Raw genomic sequence first — 25,925 nt, forward strand, 5'->3', positions numbered from 1 at the left:
TGTAAATTTGTATTTAAAGTTGACCAGTGATTCGCAATGCACCTATACTTACAGGGTGATTATGCCTGTTAATTTACCCCTTATGCCTTCATACGCACCTTGGAGTATGATTCCCATGGGATTTGGTCCTGATATGTGGGTTCTGGGATCATAGGTGATGGGGCAGACTTTAGCCTCCGTTTGTTGTTCTTGCCCTGTGTCATTTGCATTACTCATAGCTGTCAGTCTGTGTATTTACATGCACTGTCCACTATGCAGAGTTGATAGTGACTTCCCTGCAAGATGCTACTTGGCGTTGCTAAGTTATTCAGGGCATAGTTACCAGGAGGCGTGACTTGTGGGCGTTCCCACTGTCTCCACCACACTGGTGTTCCCAACCCCTCGGGTTGCCCCACCTCTACGGGATCATGGACGGGGGTTAGCCACGGCCCCCAGAGTTTCCGTGTCTGCATGGCATTGTAGGAGTATGTCTCTCTCCATGCGATCAAGGCTGGGGTCTAGGTGCATTTTAGAAGAGGTCAGTATATGGGTTTTCACTAGAGCGCACTTGCGCTTCACTTATTGTGCTTGTTTCACACCGCATTGAATGTCTACCTTTCACTTCCGGGTTGTGGTTGCCTAACAACGATAACTGGCACCAAAAACCCTTTTAAAGCCTTCACTACTTGTTGGTGGTTTGTATTCACAGATGAAAGTTCCAGATAGGAACTGAAACGTTGGATTCTAATAATCCTGCTCTTTCTTCACCTTTGAACTTTGTTTAAAATCCTTGGAGTGCTGCCATTTTTTGCCTATATATCCTCGTTTGGTTCAAGCACCCAGGTTTTGTTTCTGGCTCATGGTGTGCGCTCCATTTGTATTTTATATATATATATATATATATATATATATATGTATATGTGTGTGCGTGTGTGTGTGTATATATATATATATATATATGTATGTGTGTGTATATATATATATATATATATATATATATATATATATATATATATATATATATATATATATATATATATATATATATATATATATATATAGTCCATATGCTTGTACACTCCCGTGAAAAATCTGTTTGTGCCGAGGTGCAGTCTCATAAAGTAGGGAAATGCAGTTCACAATAATGTGTTGGCTTTTTTGGATGTGCCACTGTGAATCAGGAAGAGCTAAGACCAGGGGGCAGATTTATCAAGGGTCGAATTTCGAAGTGTAAAAAACTTCAACATTCGACTATCGATACATCGATATTCAAAGTCGAAGATTTTTTTAAATCGAATTTGGCCATATTCGGTGGAATAAAATCTTTTGATCGTACGATAAAATCCTTCGAATTTTCAGTAGTTTAGTGCTTTTAACGGCAATTACTATGCTGACTCAGATAATTACTTTATCATTTGCTTTGTTTTTATGGTTTTTTTTTGTTTGTATTAAATTGGTTTAATTATATATCTTTTAACAGTGAATACAGTTATAATAACTTGTTTTTAGGTCTGAATGTTCCACCATCATCACAAGCCTCTGTTATTGTGGATTTGTATGCTTTTTTCCCTAGATTTGCTCATTTCACCTCTAGGAATTGCTGTTGATCCCAACCATGCACCCCTATTTTTTTTTATATAAGATGCTACTGAGCCTTCTGTGTTATTCTAAATGAAATAACCCTGCAAGTGAACTGATGAGTTAAATAATTTAAGATAAGAAAGATTTTGATTTTATAAAGTAAGAGTACTCCAGGGATTATTGACTTTAGCAGACATTCAATATTCTGTCTGTGATTTGGCTTAATTATTGAAGGGGCTGTGTGATCCTTCAATAGGCTTGAGTACTGTTTACATTTGTACTTCAGCCTGCTGAAGGGTTGTGCCACCATCTGCCTTGCATGTGCATCAGACTCGTGCTGGATTAGACTGGTAGTTAATTTTTAGAAAAGAATCATGCAGTCCTCTCTAATATTGACACATTTCTATAAATCGGTGAGTAACTTCAGTGAGCAACTTGTTACTCACCAACCCTCGGATGTTGCTCCCTCAAAGCAAGATATTATTTTTGAATTCCTGCCTTGGGAGCAAGTTTTGGTTTCTTCAAAAACACAGGTCTACTGCCAAATAGAGCCTCCTGTAGGCTGCCACCCATTATTGGCACCCCAATAACTTTTTTCATGCTTGTGTTGCTCCCCAACTCTTTTTTTTTTACATTTGAATGTGGCTTACAGGTAAAAAAAAAAAGTTATGGATCCCAGCTATAAATGATATTCTACAGCCTTTGTTAGGCTTTGAGATAAAAGCAGTTTATATAGAAAGGTCTTGTTTTTTCTTCAGTGACCCGATAGAGCTAGAATGTTGAAACGTGAAAGTGGTTTAAATTTTGTCTTTGCCCTGTGCATTGCCAGGAATAACAATGCGGATAACTTAATTGATTATGAAATATGGATTGTTTGTATCATTCTTTTCCAAAACAACTGTACTTGAATACTCTTAAATATATGCAGGTATGGGACCTCATCCAGAATGCTCGGGACCTGAATTTTCTGGATAACGGATCTTTCTTTAATTTGGATCGTCATACACGGGAGGGGGGGAGGGGGTTAGCGCAGACGAGGTTTCCTTCCCCTTTAAGGCAAGGGCACATATAATTGGTTGTTTGCTTTCCTTCTCCTGCTTTTTATACTTAGGTGGAGGAAAGTGGATCCTCTTTCATGCATATAACTATATATGACATTTGCTGGGTATATTCATATACCTGGTGCAGATTTCACTGATAGCAGATAACATCCATACTTCCCAACATTTTGGAAATAAAAAGAGGGACAAAAAAGTTGTCGCACGTAGAGCTGCAAATTTTTGTGGCCACACCCCCTAATTACCATGTTCATTTTACAAAATTTGCCAGGTTAGGAAAGTTTGAACATATTTTTGTGTTTTTTTTTTCAGTTATTAGTTTTGCTAATGAAGGCAAATTGCCCTTTAAGCTGTGAGTCTAACTTCTCCCAAGGAACCGGTTATCTTATGTTGCTACAATTAGTTATTTGCTTATCTAGAAATTGTTACAAAAGTATCTCATTCTGTGCTCTCTGCCAAAAGCCAATTAAGTTAGAAACTTTGCTTCTTTTTCTGGCTGTTAAGTGCAAAGAAAAACAGGACTTTCCAGTCCAAATGAGGGACTGCGGCTTGAGCTGTCAAAAGAGGGACTGTCCCTCTAAAAACGGGGCAGTTGGGAGGTATGTAATAGAGAGCCTTTCAGGGGTCAGGTATGTTCTATGAAAGTATTTTAATTGAATTAAATTCCACGTAGTCATATACTGACTTCCAAGAGCCCTTCTCTTATTTAGCAATTCAAAACTTGGAAAGCTATAGTTGTATTCTTTATATATGATTTTTTATGAAAAGCCATTTATAGACTGTTTTGCTCTATCTGTGATTTAGAAACAAAGTGGAATCTCTATAAGTGAACCAACATGGATGTGGAGTGCAGGTTTGTCCTCCAAACACGTCCTTCGTATTTCTTGAATTAGCAGATGTGTAATGTGATTCTATCTGAAACAGCCCAGCTCAAGAGATGGAAGCATAACACATCTAGAAACCACACTATCAAGGGCATTAGCTCATTGCCAGGAATACGCGAATCTTTCCTGAACCCAATTGAAATTGAATTCTGCCATTTGTTTTCGCTAATGAAAATCTAAAGCACAAATGGCTTTTTCCAACATTCCTATGTATTGTTTATAATGGTTTTCTCAAAATTAACAAAAAAGTTTCATGGAAAGGGTTTTCCTTTAAAAAAAATAAAATAAAATTATATACCGTATATACTCGTGTATAAGCCGAGTTTTTCAGCACCCAAAATGTGCTGAAAAGGTCTACCTCGGCTTATACACGAGTCAATGGGCTTCCAGTACCTTTGTGCCTTATACACGAGTCAGTGCCAGTACCTTTGTGCCTTTGGTGCCTTCGGTTGGAGTCTGAGGACCCTGCTATGCATTCCCGCTGGCTGCACAGCGCCTGCATGAAAAATTCTACGTTGACGGCAGGAAGCAGCAAACGTACCGTAATGCTGTGTTCGCATGCGCATGCGCATTCTATTACGCGAGGCTATTATGTAGGAGCGCAATCGGCACTGCTACTTTACCCGTGTCTGCACCGCCACAGGACCGCACCAAGGGGGCTCCAGTTCCTAAAGGGCCCCCACCATTGCTGCTGGCCAGTAATCTGCGAGGCTATTATGAAGGAGCGCAATCGGCACTGCTACTTTACGTTTCTGCACCCCCTCAGGACCGCACCAAGGGGGCTCCAGGTCCTAAAGGGCCCCCACCATTGCTGCTGGCTACAAATCTGCTCCTGACTCCTAGCGCCGGTAAGTTTGACAACTGTCCCAAGCATGTACTTGCGCTGATTGCCTCTTGGTTGCTTGGGGTGACAGAAAAGGGGGCAGGCTGGAGCACTGCTGGAAAAGTGGGGAGCAAGCAGCTCTGTGTTAAGGAGCACTAAAGGGGAAGCACTGGCCCTGTGCACCTAGGTTCACCTGTCACACACCCGTACAGTGTGCCTGCTCACACTCCTGTACATAGGAGGCTGGCGCTCTCACTTGCACAGGCGGTCCAAAGCCCAGTACATAGCAGCAGCAGCAGCACCCTCACTTACACCAGAGCCCATATGGGATAGTGAAGGAGAGGGAGGAAGCCAACAGAAAACCAGGAAACGCTAGCGTGGTTAGTATGGTGCAGGAGCGTGTGTTCTGTTGAAGATGTCCTAAAATGCATTTCTCACCCCTAGGCTTATACGCGAGTCAATAAGTTTTTCTGGTTTTCATAGGTAAAATTAGGTACCTCGGCTTATACGCGGGTCGGCTTATACACGAGTATATACGGTATTTAAAGTTGATAAGGGTCGCAAGGAAGACTGAAACTTTAGAATATAAATAAACTCTTTTTCACCATATTTTAAGTCCTGTGAGTGCCTTGTTTTCGATATATAAGTAATATATATAAATATATATATAAATATATATTTATTTATTTATTTATTTATATATATATATATATATATATATATATATATATATATATATATATATATATATATATATATATCCTTCAAAATGGACCAGCACTCCAAGTTTTCATGTGTTCAAACTTTTTATTACCACAGCACCCACGATTGGAGGAAGAGTGCGGGTACTATCTGAACATTTATATAAATACACACATATATATATTTATATTTTTATATATATATATATATATATATATATATATATATATATATATATATATATATATATATATATAAATATATATATATATATATAAATAAAATAACTAGATGTATATTTTGCCATGGTTCTGCCTGTAAATGGTCAATTCCAATTAGTCTGCCCCTTATACAGTCCTGCACCAATCAGTTATTGCTTTAGGTTGTGTATGTGACTGACAGAGAGGCACATGTCCCCCATAGTGTAACATTAACACTGCAATACTTAACCCTTGTTATTAACACAGTAAATATTCTATCTCAAAGTAAAACCGACTCTCTTTAACACATTTCCCTGATTTTACATTTTCCCGGATTTTACATAATTTTTTCGTTGACCTGTTTTAATGTAACAAAATAAAATTATATTTTTAAGAAAACCCCAGTGTGCACTCATGCCTCTCTGACTTATATTTATTCATGTTTATGTGAGTAGCACCTGGGTGGCTTTTTGATTCTAGTGGAGTGCGGATCACAAAGGATATATATAGATATATATATATATATATATATATATATATATATATATATATATATATATAGAGCAGTCCTAGTCAGGTGCACTCTCTTCCAATAAACATCCGCCTGGGTGCAGGTAAAAATATCACTATCAAGCCTTCTCAACAAACCGCACTCCAAGGACTTTGAATGGTGTCAAAAAAATGCCTTTATTTCAACGTTTCGGCTCTCACTCGTGAGCCGTCTTCAGGAAAGTGGAAAACTCTACAAATGTGAAGCGCTTTTTAAGTGCAGAAATGGCGCCAAATGACGTCATCATTAGTGGGTGTGTTCAAACCATAACAACAATACGAGTAAATAATAAATAATAGACGTTGCATCTCCGTGTCTGCAATGCTCTAATCTGTGAGTCCGTTAGTGCATGAGATTACCCAAGTGCATATTCACCCCAGCGTGCGTCTTTAAAAACAGCCGTTGTTGTGTCCAGCTGCGCCCCCTGACTCGCATCAGAAAACGTAATTAAAAACACTTACCCCCAGGCGATCTAAGGTGTAGGCCGCTCTCTCCCTCTCAGTCCCCTCTCTCCCTCTCAGTCCCCTCTCTCGGCAGATCATACCAGTGTAGTGTGCTGATTCGCCCGTCCGCTCATTAAATTTTCCGGTTCCTAGAGGCTACAGCTCCCTGCTCTCGCGCAGTATCCGGCCTTAGCCCCGCCCACGTTGCCATGGTGCGTACTAACGCTTTCAACTGCGGGGAAACCATAAACTCCATTCACTCCTTGCAGGCGACGATGCGCATTCTTATCCAGATTATGACTCTCTATCCGCATTGTATGGTCACATCACTCTTTAGCTGGCATCAGGGTGTACACTAACCATATGGTCTGTGGCCCCCCTTCTGTCGTCAGGGATATAGTGCACCACTCACCCAGGGTTACTCCTGGTGCTGTCATTTCTGGTCTGCTGGAGTGATCATAGGAGTATTTTGGTAGAGCGTGTTAATGGGGCTCATAGGTGCTCTCTTAGTACATACCTCCAATCGCATACCTTCATAAGTCGGCCTGCACACTGGTATGTTTAATCGCCAGGGGACCCACATTCCTTCTCGGCCTCTCACCTTTCTCCCTGGGGTATAGTCACGACCTAAAAACATAAATCCCAGATCAAAACAAATATCAATTCCATGATAGCCTTCTTGTAACATCAATTGTGGATACATATTATCTACTGCAATTTGTTCTACTGTAATCATATCATCTCCTCCCACTCTCATGTTTCAAAAATGTCCAGGGACTCAAAATAATGTTTCTTATCAAAGCAACGGTATTCACTGGTACGTTCCAGTGCTTCCACCGAAAAAATAGAGTCCTCACTTGTGCAGGGGGGAGAACATCGTTAGTAAAAGGTGACATGGGTAAGGTTTCATTTAGGCCTTTGGGGACCAAGGTGTTAAGTTTGTAGATCCATTCAGATTCTCGTTGTAGCAAAAACAAACCTCTGTTGCCTCCTCTTCTTGGTGTTGGTATGTGGTCAATAATCATGTGCCTAAATTGCGGTAATGTGTGCCTTTGTATAAGCCAATGTCTCGCTACCGGCTGGTCAGTCTTCCCCGTGGATAGTGCGCTCCTTATGGCACTCCTATGATTATTCATGCGCTCCCTATATGTGGTGGTCGCTTTCCCCACGTAATGCAGCCCACAAGGACACCAAGCCATGTATATTACATGATCACTAGTACATGTGACCCTGTGTTCAATCCTGTATTTAGTGCCCAGGCTAGGGTGTGTAAAAAAAGTGCCCTGCGACATTCCGCTGCAAGTTAAACATCCCGCACATTTAAAACACCCTTTCTTTAATGGTCTATCTAACCACGTTTGGCTCTTCTTCTGTGGACTTGTTAAATTTTTAACCACTAGAATATCCCCTAGGTTCTGCCCTTTTCTATAGGCTACAAGAGGTTTTTTGTCGGCAAAAGGTAAGTTTTTATCCACCTGAATGATTTCCCATCTATTGGTTACTGATTTTTTAATATCCACACTAGTGTCCGTCCATTCTGTGGTGAAAATTAGGTCCGTCATGTCCTTCTTTTTGGTGTTGTCTGAACTTAGCAAATTGTCCTGTGTCATTAATTTGGCTCTTTGTAGTTGTTCGTTTATCAATTTCCTGGGGAAATCTACCTATATAAACGCTATATTGACGATTTATTGTTAATTTGGAAAGGGACAGAAAGCGAACTAGTGGAATTCCAACAGTCTCTAAACAACTTAGATTCGCCGATCAAACTAACTATGTCCTATGATAGAACGCAGATTAACTATCTTGACATCACTATTTTTAAACAGAAAGACAGGTTGGGCACTACATTATATAAGAAGCCCACAGATAAAAACAGCCTTATACATGCCCATTCCCACCACCCTCCACATATGTCCCGGGGGGTCCTGTATTCGCAATTTCTGAGGGTGATCAGGAATAATACAATAAGGGACACTGCGGAAATACAGCTGTCCGAACTGGCGGAGCAGTTTGCGGAGCGAGGATACCCCAGGAAATTGATAAACGAACAACTACAAAGAGCCAAATTAATGACACAGGACAATTTGCTAAGTTCAGACAACACCAAAAAGAAGGACATGACGGACCTAATTTTCACCACAGAATGGACGGACACTAGTGTGGATATTAAAAAATCAGTAACCAATAGATGGGAAATCATTCAGGTGGATAAAAACTTACCTTTTGCCGACAAAAAACCTCTTGTAGCCTATAGAAAAGGGCAGAACCTAGGGGATATTCTAGTGGTTAAAAATTTAACAAGTCCACAGAAGAAGAGCCAAACGTGGTTAGATAGACCATTAAAGAAAGGGTGTTTTAAATGTGCGGGATGTTTAACTTGCAGCGGAATGTCGCAGGGCACTTTTTTTACACACCCTAGCCTGGGCACTAAATACAGGATTGAACACAGGGTCACATGTACTAGTGATCATGTAATATACATGGCTTGGTGTCCTTGTGGGCTGCATTACGTGGGGAAAGCGACCACCACATATAGGGAGCGCATGAATAATCATAGGAGTGCCATAAGGAGCGCACTATCCACGGGGAAGACTGACCAGCCGGTAGCGAGACATTGGCTTATACAAAGGCACACATTACCGCAATTTAGGCACATGATTATTGACCACATACCAACACCAAGAAGAGGAGGCAACAGAGGTTTGTTTTTGCTACAACGAGAATCTGAATGGATCTACAAACTTAACACCTTGGTCCCCAAAGGCCTAAATGAAACCTTACCCATGTCACCTTTTTACTAACGATGTTCTCCCCCCTGCACAAGTGAGGACTCTATTTTTTCGGTGGAAGCACTGGAACGTACCAGTGAATACCGTTGCTTTGATAAGAAACATTATTTTGAGTCCCTGGACATTTTTGAAACATGAGAGTGGGAGGAGATGATATGATTACAGTAGAACAAATTGCAGTAGATAATATGTATCCACAATTGATGTTACAAGAAGGCTATCATGGAATTGATATTTGTTTTGATCTGGGATTTATGTTTTTAGGTCGTGACTATACCCCAGGGAGAAAGGTGAGAGGCCGAGAAGGAATGTGGGTCCCCTGGCGATTAAACATACCAGTGTGCAGGCCGACTTATGAAGGTATGCGATTGGAGGTATGTACTAAGAGAGCACCTATGAGCCCCATTAACACGCTCTACCAAAATACTCCTATGATCACTCCAGCAGACCAGAAATGACAGCACCAGGAGTAACCCTGGGTGAGTGGTGCACTATATCCCTGACGACAGAAGGGGGGCCACAGACCATATGGTTAGTGTACACCCTGATGCCAGCTAAAGAGTGATGTGACCATACAATGCGGATAGAGAGTCATAATCTGGATAAGAATGCGCATCGTCGCCTGCAAGGAGTGAATGGAGTTTATGGTTTCCCCGCAGTTGAAAGCGTTAGTACGCACCATGGCAACGTGGGCGGGGCTAAGGCCGGATACTGCGCGAGAGCAGGGAGCTGTTGCCTCTAGGAACCGGAAAATTTAATGAGCGGACGGGCGAATCAGCACACTACACTGGTATGATCTGCCGAGAGAGGGGACTGAGAGGGAGAGAGCGGCCTACACCTTAGATCGCCTGGGGGTAAGTGTTTTTAATTACGTTTTCTGATGCGAGTCAGGGGGCGCAGCTGGACACAACAACGGCTGTTTTTAAAGACGCACGCTGGGGTGAATATGCACTTGGGTAATCTCATGCACTAACGGACTCACAGATTAGAGCATTGCAGACACGGAGATGCAACGTCTATTATTTATTATTTACTCGTATTGTTGTTATGGTTTGAACACACCCACTAATGATGACGTCATTTGGCGCCATTTCTGCACTTAAAAAGCGCTTCACATTTATAGAGTTTTCCACTTTCCTGAAGACGGCTCACGAGTGAGAGCCGAAACGTTGAAATAAAGGCATTTTTTTGACACCATTCAAAGTCCTTGGAGTGCGGTTTGTTGAGAAGGCTTGATATATATATATATATATATATATACAGGAGCAATCCTGGCCCCTCCGCCGCCTGCAGCAGTTGCCCCCCTATCCCCGGAAATTCGCTCTTAAAGTACCAGAAGCAGCATTTTTGCTGCCCCTGGTACCTAGTGGGGCGCTACCGCCTAAGGCAACAGCCTCAACTCGCCTCATTGGCGAAGCACCATTGAATACAATGGTATATTTATTTTTTATAAGAGAAATTAGCAGTGCTATGTTCCTCTTCTTCTTTTGTTAATCCTGATTTTAAGTAGAGCTAATGGACAGTACAGTCACTACTTATCACCAATTGCAGCAAAGATTTGCTCCTCTGTGTAAATGTCATGCATGGAGGCTGTTCCTGAAGGCCAGTTAAAAAGAGATTTTGGGCGAAAAACTTGTGCTCCATGATATACCTTAACCCTTAAAGGGATCCTGTCATGATTTTTATGATTTCATTTTTATTTCTAAATGATACTGTTTACTCTGCAAATAATTCACTCTACTATGTCAAATTTCATTCCTAACTCAAAAAGTGTATTTTTTTTTTAGTTGTAATATTGGTGTTTAGGCGCCATCTCAGGTCATTTTGCCTGGTCATGTGCATTCAGAAAGAGCCAGTGCTGCACTATGGAACTGCTTTCTGGCAGGCTGTTGTTTCTTCTTTCTACTCATTGTAACTGAATGTGTCACAGTGGGACATGGATTTTTACTACTGAGTGCTGTTCTTATATCTACCAGGTAGCTGTTATATGGTTACCTTCCCATTGTTCTGCTGATGGGCTGCTGGGGCAAGGGAGGAGGATGATATCACTCCAACTTGCAGTGCAGCAGTAAAGCGAAATTGAAGTTTATCAGAGTGCAAGTCACATGACTGGGGGCACCTGGGAAATTGCTTAAATGGAAAAAATTGCCTTGGCAACCCAGCTTCATGAAGGTTAAAAACAAAACAACTCACTTAACTGAGATGGCACACAAGATAGTGTTCAGCATTTTAGAAAGAACAATAATGTTTTCACATCGTGCCTGGCAGTGCTGAGGGGAAAGGGTTCTTTTAACCATGTGCTTCCTTAACTAACTCACAAGAAAATGGCCTTACTATACTGCCACATGCTTAATTTCTTTTATTACTTGTTTTTAATGTGTAGCAAAAACTCACTTGCTTAAAGGAATTGTTCAGTTTAAAAATAAAAACTAGGTAAATAGGGTGTGAAAAATAAAAAATGTTTTTAGTAAACTTAGTCCAGTATTTTGGATTCGGCCAAACCCCCGAATCCTTTGCGTGAAATTCGGCCGAATACCAAACATTTTTTACTTCCTTGTGAGAAAAAGTCACGTGATTTCCCTCCATGTTCCTAATTTGCATTTGCAAGTTAGGATGCGATTCGGCCGATTCCGAATCCTGCTGAAAAAGGCCGAAACCTGGATTCGGTGCATTTCTAATAGTTAGCCGAAAATGTAATGTATAAAGGCTGAAGTGGCTGGATGTCTAACATAATGGCCAGAACACTACTTCCTGCTTTGCTGTTGTCTAGGTTTCCACTGATCGGTTACCAGGCAGACTTGAGGGGGGGGGGGGCATGTGGGTTATAACTGTTTGCTTTGAATCTGACCTGCATGCTTACAGTCTTGTAAACCTGTCACAATTGATGGGTGCTGCTGTGCGGTACTATAAAAGTGATTGACACCCTACAATGATGGGTATGGAAATACCATAACCTTGTCTTAGATATCCTGTTCTGCTTGGATCTTATTGAGTTGATTTTGGGGTATGAGGGTGGGAGTCTTAGCTTAATTTCTATCTATGCTGATATGTATATTTTTATGTTCTTGGTATTGTACCCTAAGATTAATATAGAATATTGCCCCTTGGTAGTTATAGTCACAGTGTAGTAGTGGTCCTTTTAAGAAAGGGGATACACAAAAGAGTGGTTCACCTTTAAGTTAACTTTTAGTATGTTATAGAATGGCAATTTCTGAGCAACTTTTCAATTGGTTTTCATTATTCCTTTTTTTTACAGTTTTTGAATTTTTTGCCTTTTTCTTTCCAGTTTTCAAATTGGGGTCACTGATTCCATCTGAAAAACAAATGCTCTGTAAGGCTACACATTTATTGTTATTGCTACTTTTATTACTCCTCTTTCTATTCAGGCCCTCTCCTATTCATATTCCAGTCTCTTATTCAAATCAATGCATGGTTGCTAGGGTAATTTGAACCCTAGCAACCAGATTTCTGAAATTGCAAACACGAGAGCTGCTGAATAAAAAAGCTAAATAACTCAAAAACATCAAATAATAAAAAATGAAAACCAATTTTAAATTGTCTCAGAATATCTACTCTCTATTTATTTAATTCTTTATTCAGCAGCTCTACCGTTTACAATTTTAACTAATCTAATTGCTAGGGTCCAAATTACCCTAGCAATCATGCACTGATACAAGACTGGAATATGAATAGGAGAGAGGTCTGAAAAGAAAGATGAGTAATCAAAGGTAGCAACAACAATATATTTGTAGCCTTACAGAGCATTTGTTTTTAGATGGGGTCAGTGACCCCCATTTAAAAGCTTGGACAAGTCAGAAGAAGAAGGAAAATAATTAAAAAACTATAAAAAAAACAAATAATGATGACCAATTGAAAAGTTGCTTTAAATGTAGTAAAAGTTACATTAAAAGTGAATCACCCCTTTAAGGGAGTGTCCTGGGGGGCACTTCCAGCTAATAAACTTGAGAAAGCCCTGGTGGGGGTGAAATGCGTCGCAGTAAGGAACCAGAATGTCAATTTTCTTTGATCTAGATATTCGCAGCAGAATTATTCAGAAGTTTTTAGTATTTATGGGTCTGTAGCAGCTGGTATTCACAGGTTGCTTTCCACAGTAGAGCATACATGCTAAATACAGTTGGTGTTATTTTGGATTTCACAAAGAGGTGCAAGAGGAGTATCAGGAGGCATTGAACTGTGGCTAAATCAAGTGCTCTAGTAATAATTAAATGAATTGTATCCTGGCTGCAACTCCCCAACTGAAATTTCTCAGTCATCCCTCTGTATAATGGGGAATTCATATAATCTTTCAAATGTGTTTTATCTAAAGATAAAAAAAAATATATGTCAATTCACTGTTTACAAGGGCAAAAGAATGGGTTCTTGTGTGAGCTCTTGTCAAAGGGAATATTGTCCCAGCCTATGTGTTTGCGCATATGTAATAGATTGTAGTTTGTAGCCACAAAAACCACTGAAAAGAAACAATGGAACTCATTTATAAACACTGGGCAGATTTGCCCATGGGCATTAACCCATAGCAACCAGTCAAAGATTGTCTTTTTTTCAGCCAGCTGCTGGTTAAACAGTGAATGCAAGTATTTGATTGGTTGCCTTGGGTTAATGCCCAGGGGCAAATTTGCCCAGTGTTTCAGAAATGAGCCCCCACTGAGTCTGTTTAGTTTGACTTTTTTCCCCTCCTTATCCCATCTGTTCTGTGGGGCTAAAGTCCTTTATTAGGATTCCGGTTCTGTGTCCATCCTCCTATTTTTCTAGCCTGATTCATGATCAGCTCTGCAGGCTTGTTGTCAGTCTCTCTCTGCTGTTTATCTATCCGAAACTGCTGACTTTGCAGCTTTCCCCTTCTTTGTCTCTAGCTGAACTCTGTCATACAAATGAGTGTTCACTACATTGTTTTCACACAGGAATAGGATTTGGCTGTGTGGTTGGATTTTCTCACCCAAATGCAATTAGGTAATAGTGACTTAGTAATGGACTTTGGGGCTTGGCCCTGAAACATTTTATATTACTGAATAAACGCAGGGGAGATCCCCACATTGCACTGCCTTGTGCAGGTCATCTGTTTTTTACACTGTATTTGGAAGGGTGTTGTTCCTCATGACAGAGCCATTTGCTACATTGAATCAGGACCCTATTGACAATGGCACACAGATCAATTAATTTTGGTTGTTGTATTTGCCTGATCTTTTAATATCTCCAGGTTAGGGAGAAATTGGGTGACATTGTCTTCAGGTGATTGCCATTGAAATCATTCTTGGTGGCTTGTGCATACATTTAAAGGTTGTGTGCAAAAATGCTGTTTTCCATTGCCCTTAAAGGAAAGGTTTAAAACTAAGTAAGCTTTATCAGAAAGCTCTATATACAGCAAATATACCAGAAAACCATCTAAATAAAGTATTTTCTTTACTTCTATTGTGTACACATGGGCCTCTGTATTAGACTTCCTTCTTTCAGGGCATGGGCTTGAGCATGCTCAGTTTGCTCCTCTCCCTTCTCCCTCCTCCTTTCCCTGCTGTAATCTGAGCCCAGAGCTATGAGCAAGCAGGGAGAGACTCAGGCAGGAAGTGATGTCACACCAAGCTAATATGGCAGCTGCTATCCTAAACAAACAGCGTTTCTAGAACTGTTTTACTCATGTATGGTAAAGCATTCTACAGAATAAATTATAGAGTTCTATCTTGTACTGTTGTGGCTAAATATTGGCAATAAACTGCCTCGGTAGCTTTCCTTCTCCTTTAGAACTCCAGAATAATTGCTGGAAGTGTAGACAACCTCAGTGGTGAAAGATGCACTTCAGTTGCAACCTGTAGCAGTGACTTCAACACTGATTTTAAAACAATGCTTATCCTAGAATACATATTAGTGGGCGAATTTTACCCTTTAATAATTATGCTTCTAAACATCCCATAGGAATGAATTACATCCACTCGAGTGCAGGCAGACATAGCGGATTTCAAAGCTAAAACATGAGATTTTGCAATCCCCACCAAAACCCACCACGCTGAAGCACAGCAGAAGAGGAGCAATGGGGCTATGGTTTCTCGGCTTGAGTGGGAATCCGTGTTGTGTTTCCTTAGCCTTACTCTTCAGATAGAATCTGTGGAGTCAATATAAAAATACCATCTTGCTAGATCTGTAAATTGTACATTTCTGGGTCGCCTTGTGCTGCCAACAGGTGGCTTCGATAGAATAAAAGGCATGGGCAAAATATGAAACCAAGTATTTAGCATTAGCTTTAGTGATGGATGAATGTGACCCATTTTGCTTTGCCGAAAATTTGCGAAACCGCTAAAATTCGCCAAAATGCGTTTAAGTCTGTGGGCGACAATTATTTTGCCACTTGACAATTTTTTTCTACCCATTGTAGTCAATGGCCGTCATTTTTGAAGGAAAATTTCTTTCATCACTACTTACAGGTTATTCCGTGCAACAGATGAAGTGAAATGTACTTTCTGTTCCTTCCAGATTAGGAGTGAAGTCATTGTTTGTTCTTTTCTCTGGAGAGATGGAGCTTCCATGTCTAATCGATACACCAGTAGCTATAAATTCAGCAGCCCTAGGCAAGCTCTATTACTGTGTCCAGTAGTGCTGAAATAGGCCATAGATTACCTTTAATGTCTTTTTGTCATTGTTGTTATATATCTTCCAGGATGCCTTAATCCTAAAATATAAGACTGCAAAATATATGGCAATAAGTCAAATGTAGTATGGCTAGAAATCTGCAGGCTGCTTTTTATGGAGTCAGTAAGGTTAGCGAAAGTGCATAAATGATACATACGGTAAATAGAATAGGAAGGAGGGTGAGAAAATCGACAGAAAGGGTTTATTGTATTCATGGCACTATGGATTACACAGAGCTAAGCTTAAATACTGAGATGGTAACACAACAGAGCAGGTATTTTTATCTGACACATTATCCACTGCTCTCATTTTTAATTTTCTGGCAATATTTGTCTGGTTCCCATTGTGCCGTTAGTTATTTTTAGCTGTGGAATTTCCTCTGCTGAGCTCATCAGGCCTCTGGTGGGAGCAGCTTCTCCGTAAGGGAATGCTAAAACTGACCCATTCACAGAGGCCTCTGAGCCGTTGTCTCTAAAACGTTAGTGTCAGTTTGCCAATATGTACGACCATAACTCATGCTTATTGCAGTCTGTTCCTTAGTAATCATGTATCATTGCTAATTGCTAATTTGCAGGAGGAATGCCTCCTAACCCATATTATAGTACCACATGCTGTATATTTATTTATAAGCTGCAGTTTTGCCAAACCAATTGACTAAAAATGGTCATCTAACAAATGTATGGTCATAATTTAAAGGGATACTGTCATGGGAAAACGTGTTTTTTTCAAAACGCTGCTCCAGCAGACTTCTGCACTGAAATCTGTTTTTTAAAAGACCAAACTGTTTTTTTTTTTTTATATCTAATTTTGAAATCTGACATAAGGGCTAGACATATTGTCAGTTTCCCATGTGCCCCCAGTCATGTGACTTGTTCTCTGATAAACTTCAGATTGGATTAGGAATGACATTTTATATGGTAGAATGAATTATTTGCAGTGTAAACAGTGTAATTTACTAATAAAAACTACATCATAAAAATCATGACAATCCTAACAAGTAGCTAGCTGTTAGTCTGTAATTCCGCCTGCACTGTCTCTCCTGGAGAAAAAGATTGTGTACTAATTCAAATTTATTGCTGGTGCAAATCTCAGACTTGCAAGCTAAAATTGACAGTGTATCTTAAAGGGGCTGTTCACCCTTAAATTAACATCTAGTATGATGTAAAGAGACAATTTGCAATTCGTTTTCATTTTTTATTATTTGTGTTTTTTTTGAGTTATTTGACTTTATATTCAAACAGTTCTCCAAATTGCTATATTGTTGCAATCTGGTTGCTAGGGTCAACATTACCCCAGCAACCATGCATTGATTTGAATAAGAGATTGGAATACGAATAGGAGAGGGCCTGTATAGAAAGATGAGTAAAAAACACAATTATCACTAACAATAGTAGCCTTACGGAGCATTTGTTTTTTAGATGGGGGTAAGTGATCTCATTGCTGCACTGGGTTTCTAGATTAGATTTCAGATTACTATCTGCAAGGATTTTGTGTGCTCTTCTCCTCTCGCACTGCAAAAAACATAAAGGTTCATTGGCTCCTGATAAATTTACTACAGGGTGTGAGAATGTGATTTTGACCTTTAATTGTGAGCTTTTTTCCTGTAAAGCTGAAAAAAGGAAAAATATGTTGTGTAAAATCCCTCTTGTGGCCCAGATACAAAAATGCAGTCTGGATTCCAACAGAGAAGTCTGCTTACTTTACTCAGTATTAACTGATCATATGAAAGATCAGGGTCACTTCCAGGAAACCTAGAAAACAGGGCTTTCTTTGAGGTGGACCATGATCTAGGTCCATTAACACACTGTTATTCTGTTACCGGCAGCATAATTATAAAAGTTTTTACGTAAATATATATATATATATAAGTATATGTTTTTATGTTTTAGAAATATTACAAAGATTGTATTCTTTGTATCATATTCAGCTTCTTCCTTTCTCCTTCTCACCTGGCCCTTGCTCATCACTTTGGTTCTGTATTTTTGTTGAAGAACTCCACTTAACCATCTATGAACTCTTTAGTGAATCATCATCTCTTCCTATTTGTTTCATATCTGCTAACTCCAGAGGCCAAATGGAACAACAGAAACTTAAGCACCAACATTTTCTGCAGCACTGTTCAATAGAGAGGTGTATACATCAGACATATAGATTATTATAGCTGTTAAAAACAAGAGATAAAGAAGGTCCTCCTCAGTAAATCTTAATAGACATACCTGACAATCATTTGTTTCTGTTTATTTGCTCATGTATAAATGGAGGATCAACCAAAATAAAAAGAATAACTGCACAAAAATAACAGTTAATGTTAATAGAAAAACTTAATATTCTACATATTTGTATGTATATGTGTAATCTATATATAATTTATTTTATTAATTTTTTTGCTACTTACAAAGTAGCTGTCAGATAGGGGCATGTCCGTAAATAAATGATATTTATACTATGTTAGTAACTTGTGTTTCTTGTTTGTTCACAGTGTTCCTGACAGGAGATGATGCAAACTCCATCTTAAAACGATCTCCTAGAGCAAACAGTTTTTTAGAAGAGATTAAGCAAGGGAACATTGAGCGGGAATGCAAAGAGGAATTGTGCACTTATGAAGAGGCAAGAGAAGCCTTTGAAAATGATGAGAAAACTGTAAGTATACAAGTATATGTAAATATGTTGGTACTATAAAGATACCAAGAAATAAATAAATTATAAATAATTCTACATTCCAAAATGCTAAACACTCATGCATTTCATACAGAGGATAGAGCTTTTTCAAACCTAGATATACTAAGACTAAAAAAAATAAATAATAATTGCTAATGCAACCATTCTTAACTTCTTTAAGGGCAAGGCAACAAAAAAGTTAACATAGTCCTGAGTAAAAAGGCCATTAGTAGTTATAGTAATTGTACAGGAAATACTGGCCTTAAAATAAACTTTTAAAATAAGTGAATGTAAAACTGGAGAGAGTGCTATTCTAAGCATTTTTGCAATTTCCATTTATTATTTATATTTTTTTTAATTCCAAGATATTAATGGATAAATGTACTATTAATATGAATGAATTTTGTTACAAAAACGCCACCTGCTGGTCAGTTTCCGACCATAGCATAGTCAATGAAGTTGTGAGGAGAAAGAAAGAGGGCTGGTAGTGTTTTATCTACTGGTAAATTACAGAGGAAAAATAAATTGCCCCTTAATGTTCCATGCACAGAAAGGGTGACCATCTAAAAATCAAGATTATCATCCAGTAGAGCTACTATCAGTGCATGTCATTGATGTCAGTGGAAAGTATGTGGCCCCTGCTGTTTTTTCTGGCACAGGTACTTTAGAATTGGATATATTTCCTGCCCGTTTATAAACTATGTTTTATTCACCATCAGAGAATCTTTATGAGAAGAGATTGAGAATAGCCTGTAAATTGGCTTATTTAAAAACATGAAATGGGGGAGATAGCTGGGGGCATAGATGACTCAGTATTCCCTACAGCTTCTTGAATTTTCCTATAATAAGAAATAACATAAACATATAATCAGCTGGAGGGACACCTGTACGTGTCACTGTATGCAGTACATCTTAGAGTGGTCCTGATAGGTTTCCCTGTCTCCTGCTCTGCCTTCCCTATGCTCCCTGTGTGTGCCATACTCTGCCTGCCTATGTTCCCAGTGTGTGCCATACTCTGCTTGCCCTATGCTCCCTGTGTGTGCCATACTCTGCCTGCCTATGTTCCCAGTGTGTGCCATACTCTGCCTGCCCTATGTTCCTAGTGTGTGCCATACTCTGCCTGCCCTATGCTCCCTGTGTGTGCCATACTCTGCCTGCCTATGTTCCCAGTGTGTGCCATACTCTGCCTGCCCTATGCTCCCTGTGTGTGCCATACTCTGCCTGCCCTATGCTCCCTGTGTTTGCCATACTCTGCCTGCCCTATGCTCACTGTATGTGCCTTACTCTGCCTGCCCTATGATCCCTGTGTGTGCCATACTCTGCCTTCCCTATGCTCAATGTGTGTGTCATACTCTGCCGTCCCTATGCTCCCTGTGTGTGCCATACTTTGTGTGTGGCCTGCTCTGTCTGTGGAACATAAGCATGGTATTTGTTCTGGGGGTTTGTTATTTGAAAATCATTGTTAGGGGTCCCTATGGTGTTAAATAATGTGCTGGGTGAGCTGTGTTACCCACAGGCATGGTATTTGTTCTGGGGGTTTATCATCATTCGAACATTATTGTTAGGGACCCCTATGGTATTAAATAATGTGCTGGGGGAGCTGTGTTATCCACAGTGGACAGTGGCGGAAGTACTGGGGGAGCAGTGGGTGCAATTGTACCAGGGCCCGCACCCCCTGCGAGACTGCTGGCAGTTCGCGCGAGGGAAAAAACGTTGAAAAACCCGTCTCTGGAGGGGGAAGGGCAGGCCCGCCACCCCATAGTTGCATTACTGACAGGGGAGGAGGAGGCATATGGATTTAAGGTTATGTCTTAATATGACATCCCTGCAGTGAGCACCAAACATTTGGTTTTTTTGGTGTGTTAACACAATTAATGTGGACATGGTCTTGTAGTAACATGGGTGTGTTTTAAGTGGGTGTGGTTTAAAAACAGGGAGTGGCTAATACTGGGTTCCATTATTGGCCCTCCACCATGTAGGGCAAAAAAATTCCGGCACAGAAGTTGTACAGCACTGCTATACACTATGTAAAAAACTCAAGATACTATTACAAAGCACGAATACAAAGCATAATGAACATTGCAGCAGAAGGTCTCTCTCTATGTTATTAATTATTGCCTGGCTTGATAACCAAGCTAATTGTTTTGGTGCATTCACCCAGGGCTAAATAATAAATGGTGTAACTATTTCTGCTGCTAATGAATTGCTGAAGCGTTCATGCATCACATCCTCTTATGTTCTGTATGTAACATATGTATAGCTTTCCAATAATATCAGATCTTTCCTTTTATAGTTTGTCCTTCCAGCTCATTAATTGTTTCTGTTCAGTTTTGTTTTATCCATCATATTTGTTGTGTGGACATGGTTTTCCTATGTGAGTTGAGGTAGTTCTTTTCTGCCAGTTGCTTTCACCAGATAGACAGGTCTATGTGTAAAGGTGCAGCACCTTTTGAATGGGAACAGTGCATCTTTGAAGAAATAATAGATTATAAATTGCCTTGAATTCATCTCTTAAATTATTATGATTTATTTGCAGAATTTTACTACACATCTTTGCATTTCAATTATACATAAATGCATCTTTATCAAACTCAGAATAGGTGTTGGCCTAAATGGATTACTTCAAAAATGTTATTGCAACTTAAAATGCTATGCTGGGCCAAATTGTCAGCAGAGACTCTGTCTTGATCTCAGACTGTGTATTCCACCAATGAAAACTGGCCAGATTTAGAGACCGGTCTTGGTGTCCTCTATCCTACAGATCCATTGCACATTGCTGCATTCAGACCATCAAATGCACTTTTTTTTTCCAAAAGTAATTTGTTCTCCTTTGAGTTGACTTTTAGTATGATATAGATTATAGAGAGTGATGTTCTGAGACAATTTGCAATTGGTTTTCATTTTTTATTATTTGTGGTGTTTGAGATATGTTGCTTTTATTCAGCAGCTCTCTGTGGCGTCCAACTTATACTAGCAACCATGCATTGATTTGAAAAAGAGACTGGAATATGAATAGGAGAGGACCCGAATAGAAATATGAGTAATAAAATGTAGCAATAACAAGGAATTTGAAGCCTTGCAGAGCATTTGTTTTAGATAGGGTCAGTGACCCCTGTTTGATAGTTGACAAGAGTCAGAAGAAAAAGGCAAATAATTTAAAAACTATGAAAAATAAATAATAAAGGCCAGTTGAAAGGTTGCTTAGAATTGGCAATTCTATAACATACTTGAAGTTAACTTAAAGGTGAAACACCCCTTTAATACTGGAGAGCTATGTATGGTATTTTTATTCATATTCCTACAGTAACTTGTTTAAATCTTGATAGATCTCAACACTGATAGGCAGCTAAGAAAACAAAAGAGCCCTCTGAATGGCTTTCTGAAAACCTGCTGCCAACTCTGAATGAACTTTCCTCCTTTTCGACCTTGTCGTTGCACAGACTGAATTATTGTTAGATCTCAGGAAAAGTTTGGCTTGCCATACAGCATTAATATCTACAGAATCACAGGGACGCCACCTTGCTTTCAAAATGCTTTGATTACCGTAGGACAAATCTGCCCAGAGGGCCCATTAAGTATTCTGGACTTGAAGAGATACCCTTCTATAAAATAGATTTGTTGCATATTTTCTCAAGACCTTCACATTCACTGGCCAACAAGCTGAACTTTCCTGTACAAAATGTGACACAACAACAACAACAGAATGCATAATAACTAGACATCACAGTGCTTTTTATTATTGCTGATTTTGTAATAAACCTCCATTAACTTTGGATGGATTGACAGCTACCACAGTAGTCTGACCCACACTTATCTGCCTTGATTCCATGGGATATATTTATCAAAAGAGTGAGATCGCCACAGTTCAGTAGAGTGAAAGTCCACCACTCTCCATTTATTTCTATGGGAATTTGAAAGACGTATTTATCGAAGGATGAACTTTCACTTTCACCCATTGATAAATACTCTTCAAAATCCCATAAAAATAAATGGAGAGTGACGAAATATCACTATAGAGGACTATAGAGGCTCTCTAACTTCACTCTTGGATAAATATACCTCCATGTGTTTATTTGCTTTTCTTCTCTAATCCTATGTTCATTGTTCTGTCTAGAACGAATTCTGGAAAGAATACATCCAAGGACAACAAGGAGATCTGAATGCGGGAAACAACTGGTACCCATTTTACCTTGCCTTTCCTCTGATCATTGTGTTTTTCATCATCCTTTTGGGCATCTTACTCGTGTGGAAATGCGTATTCAAAAAGAAGGCACGGAGACAGACTGCTTACGCTCCTCGAGGGGTTCGAGAAAATGCAACAGAAGTGGCCATTGACCCGGATGGATTTATTATTTCACCTCAGCATGGCACTGTCCTATGCCCCATGGAAGTAGCATTTGATAGGGGCAGGCTTCACAGTGGATATGATTATGATGTGCATTCCGACACTCTTTCAGCTCGGCTGTCGAACTGCGATCCTCCCCCCTCTTATGAGGAAGCCACAGGGGAGCCGGGGGTTCAAGTAAATGAACCAACACAAAATCCCACAGATCCACCGCCTGAGTATGATGAAATAGTCCCTTCAGCTGCAGCTGTCACAGTACCTCATGGAGCCACCAGCACTAAATAACACAAACTGAAGGATTCCTATGTATATTATTTTGTAATTCTTTTTATTGCAGATGAAGTATTTTAAGCACAGTTTTGAAGCTACGTATTCTTTGCCTTTGGACAACTATCACCTCTTGACTTTTTCACCTTCCTTATAGTAACACGTCTACTTTCATGAATATAATGGAACAGTGAATTCTTTGCACAAGAAAAATATTAGCTCTGTCTGGGCTTTATGGAAGCCATTATCTATACTCACATACATGCAGCTGAGGAAACGTAGCTTAGTTACCCCAGCAAATATACTGGGTAACTTTCCCATGGTTCTTTGCTATTACTCTACCATTTCTAGGTGGTGCTGACATAACACTATAACCACTATTAACCAGAGTGCATTTTGAATGAAGCCATGTAATAAAGTATGTATTTTTTTTTCTTAACTGTAATATGTGCCTAATTTCACTTATCATCTAAGAATGTCAACAATGGCATCAAACGGAAAGCAATACACTGTTTTCTCAATGATTGAACTGAATAAAGACATACTTGAAATGTTCTATCTTATTTTAAGAATCAACTGGGCTTTTGCGCTTGCTTTCTTTTATGCACAGAGATGCAAACAAGAAGTTGCATGTATTGACTCCAATGGTATGCTCCATTTCTGTATAGCCCTTTGACTAACCAAATTTATAATTCATTTTTGCAGATTTGTTATATTTATTCTAAACTCCCCAATGTGTTTCTTTTCTGAAAACTGAACAATGATATATATATATATTAACAGCTGCTAACTGAACCTTTTAACCTGTGATCTTGTGTATCTAGTACGGTATGTACAAAAGGAAATATCTCTGGCTGATAAAAATACTATCCATTTCTATTGTATATTGTATCATTAATATTTCAGGTACCATAGCAACACTATCACTATTTTTGTTTTTATTTGAAGATGTGCTAAGTTCGTCAAAAAGCCATCATTTCATTTGAACTAGTAACTGGTTAGATTTTAGGTGTATTTGTGTCTAAAGGGTAGTGTAGTCAGTGGATCAGTCATATTCTCAATCTGTTATATTCATAATGATCAAGAACTGATAGTAACCTTTTCCATATTGTTCATAATGAAGGTCCCATGCAAAAGTATTTGTCATCACTTTTATTAAATTTCTGTATTCTATCTCCTAATATAATTGTTTACATAGTTTCAAAATAGGATGAAGTGGAGGGAGCAATAGATCTGGATAAACTGCCTGTGCATAGTATCTCAATTGTAGATATAAGTATTGAGAGAGTCGGCTTGCACCCTCCATTTCCACTGCTTCATTATAAGTTTTCATCTTTCCATCCGATTGTCTAAAGAGAGACTTTAGCTGAGTCAGTTTGGCTCCTGTTAGTATTCCCAGAGCAGGGAGGGTAAGTCCAGTAAACGTTTTATCTTCTGAATAAAAAGCTGTTGGTGTTATCTGGCTGGCATTCCTATCCACTCTTTTTGTCTGACCCCATAGGTTGGCATCTTCTGGTCTATTGTTTTAGGGGCACCTGGCAAGTTGCGTGCAGTAGATGTTGGTATAGTCTTTGCAGCCACATTAGAAATGCATTCCAAGGCCATTAATTAGATCTTTTACAGAGGTACAACTGATGTTTTGTCCATTTAATAATTGCTCCCGTTCAGACAGAAGAACCGGTAATTGCACTTCTGTGCTCATAAAGGATGACTGTAAAAACATTGTCTGTAGGTTGATGCTTGAGAACCACCAATTATGAATATTGTTGCCTGATATGTGTTTTCCTTGTGGAGCTCACTTGGTCTGACATTGAAAGCACTAAGATGAATACTTCCTCTGCACATTAGTGTAAATCTGCAGACATGGTTAAAAATATACTCCCTGGAGAAGTCGCTCTTTGCTGCTGCACTGCAAGTTGCAGTGATATCAAACGCTCTCTTTCCCTCTATGAACAGGATAGCACCTCCATGTTCCTCTGCTTTGGGTAAATGGCACACGCTTGTGTAGAACCACTAATGTCTTACTAAAGAAAGCCAAATGTACCAATGCTGCCTCCCATTTTCCCTTCAATAGGAGCAGCATGGGTCGTTTCAGGAATTTCTCTGCTAGCTACAGTTTGCTGATATTTCATCTCAGAGATGATGCTCTGCAAATCTGTAAGTGAGAGGGATGGCTGCTCTTTCTCTTCTGGTTTTTTTTGGGCCAATATTCAGTAAAATGCTTTTTTAGTAATTTTAGTCAATTTTATATTTGTAAGTTTTGTCTTTGAGCGGCTGTCTGTTGACTTGTATAACTAAGAGCAGTGATCCCCAACCAGTAGCTCGTGAGCAACATGTTGCTCTCCAACCCCTTGGATGTTGCTCCCAGTGGCCTCAAAGCAGGTGATTATTTTTGAATTCCAGGCTTGTAGGCAAGTTTTTGTTGTAAAAAACCAGATGTACTGCCAAACAGAGTCTCCTGTAGGCTGCCTGTCCAAATAGAGGCTACCAAATGGCCAATCACAGCCCTTATATGGCACCCTTGTCATGTTAGTGTTGCTCCCCAACTCCTTTTACTTCTAAATGTTGCTCACAGGTTCAAAAGGTTGGTGATCCCTGACTAAGAGTGATCTCTTTAATTTATTTACTTCATAAATTAATTGTCCAGTCATAGTAGTTTCACCCATATGGAGATCCAGTAGTACTTTCAGTGGTGATCCTTGAAGGCAGGGAGGGTTACACACTGCTTTAAATAGATACTAACTAACCAGTATATGTCTGGACACAAAGTGCAAAGTTAAAGGAACAGTAACAACAAAAAATGGATCTGGGGGGGTTTGTGGATGCACACCTAAGGCCAATTTCAAAAAGTATAATTTCAAAAAGTATAAAGCCCTGTCTAAGTAATTCAAGTAAATATGCCAGTGCATGTAATTTTGAAACAGGGTTTTTTTGTTACAAAGTTATGATCATAATATTGATAAGCCACCATACCACGTCAAGGTAAAACCCCACATGGTGGTCCCTAACT

General features: G+C 39.5%; 1 protein-coding gene across 2 annotated transcripts in view; it reads left to right on the forward strand.

Moving 5' to 3' along the window:
* The window catches only part of prrg1.L (proline rich Gla (G-carboxyglutamic acid) 1 L homeolog), a 41,643-nt gene extending 17,851 nt beyond the window's left edge, over positions 1-23,792 (forward strand). Inside the window, exons 1-3 of one of the 2 annotated variants that reach the window (XM_041580960.1) lie at positions 11,884-11,945; positions 18,125-18,285; positions 22,418-23,466. In XM_041580960.1, coding sequence (XP_041436894.1) covers positions 11,939-11,945; positions 18,125-18,285; positions 22,418-22,933 — 684 coding nt within the window. In that variant the 5' untranslated portion in view covers positions 11,884-11,938 and the 3' untranslated portion in view covers positions 22,934-23,466. 2 annotated transcript variants of the gene reach the window in all.
* The last annotated feature ends 2,133 nt before the right edge of the window (positions 23,793-25,925 follow it).

The sequence above is a fragment of the Xenopus laevis genome, chromosome 2L (assembly GCF_017654675.1).
Source record: "Xenopus laevis strain J_2021 chromosome 2L, Xenopus_laevis_v10.1, whole genome shotgun sequence".
Taxonomy (NCBI): Eukaryota; Metazoa; Chordata; class Amphibia; order Anura; family Pipidae; genus Xenopus; species Xenopus laevis.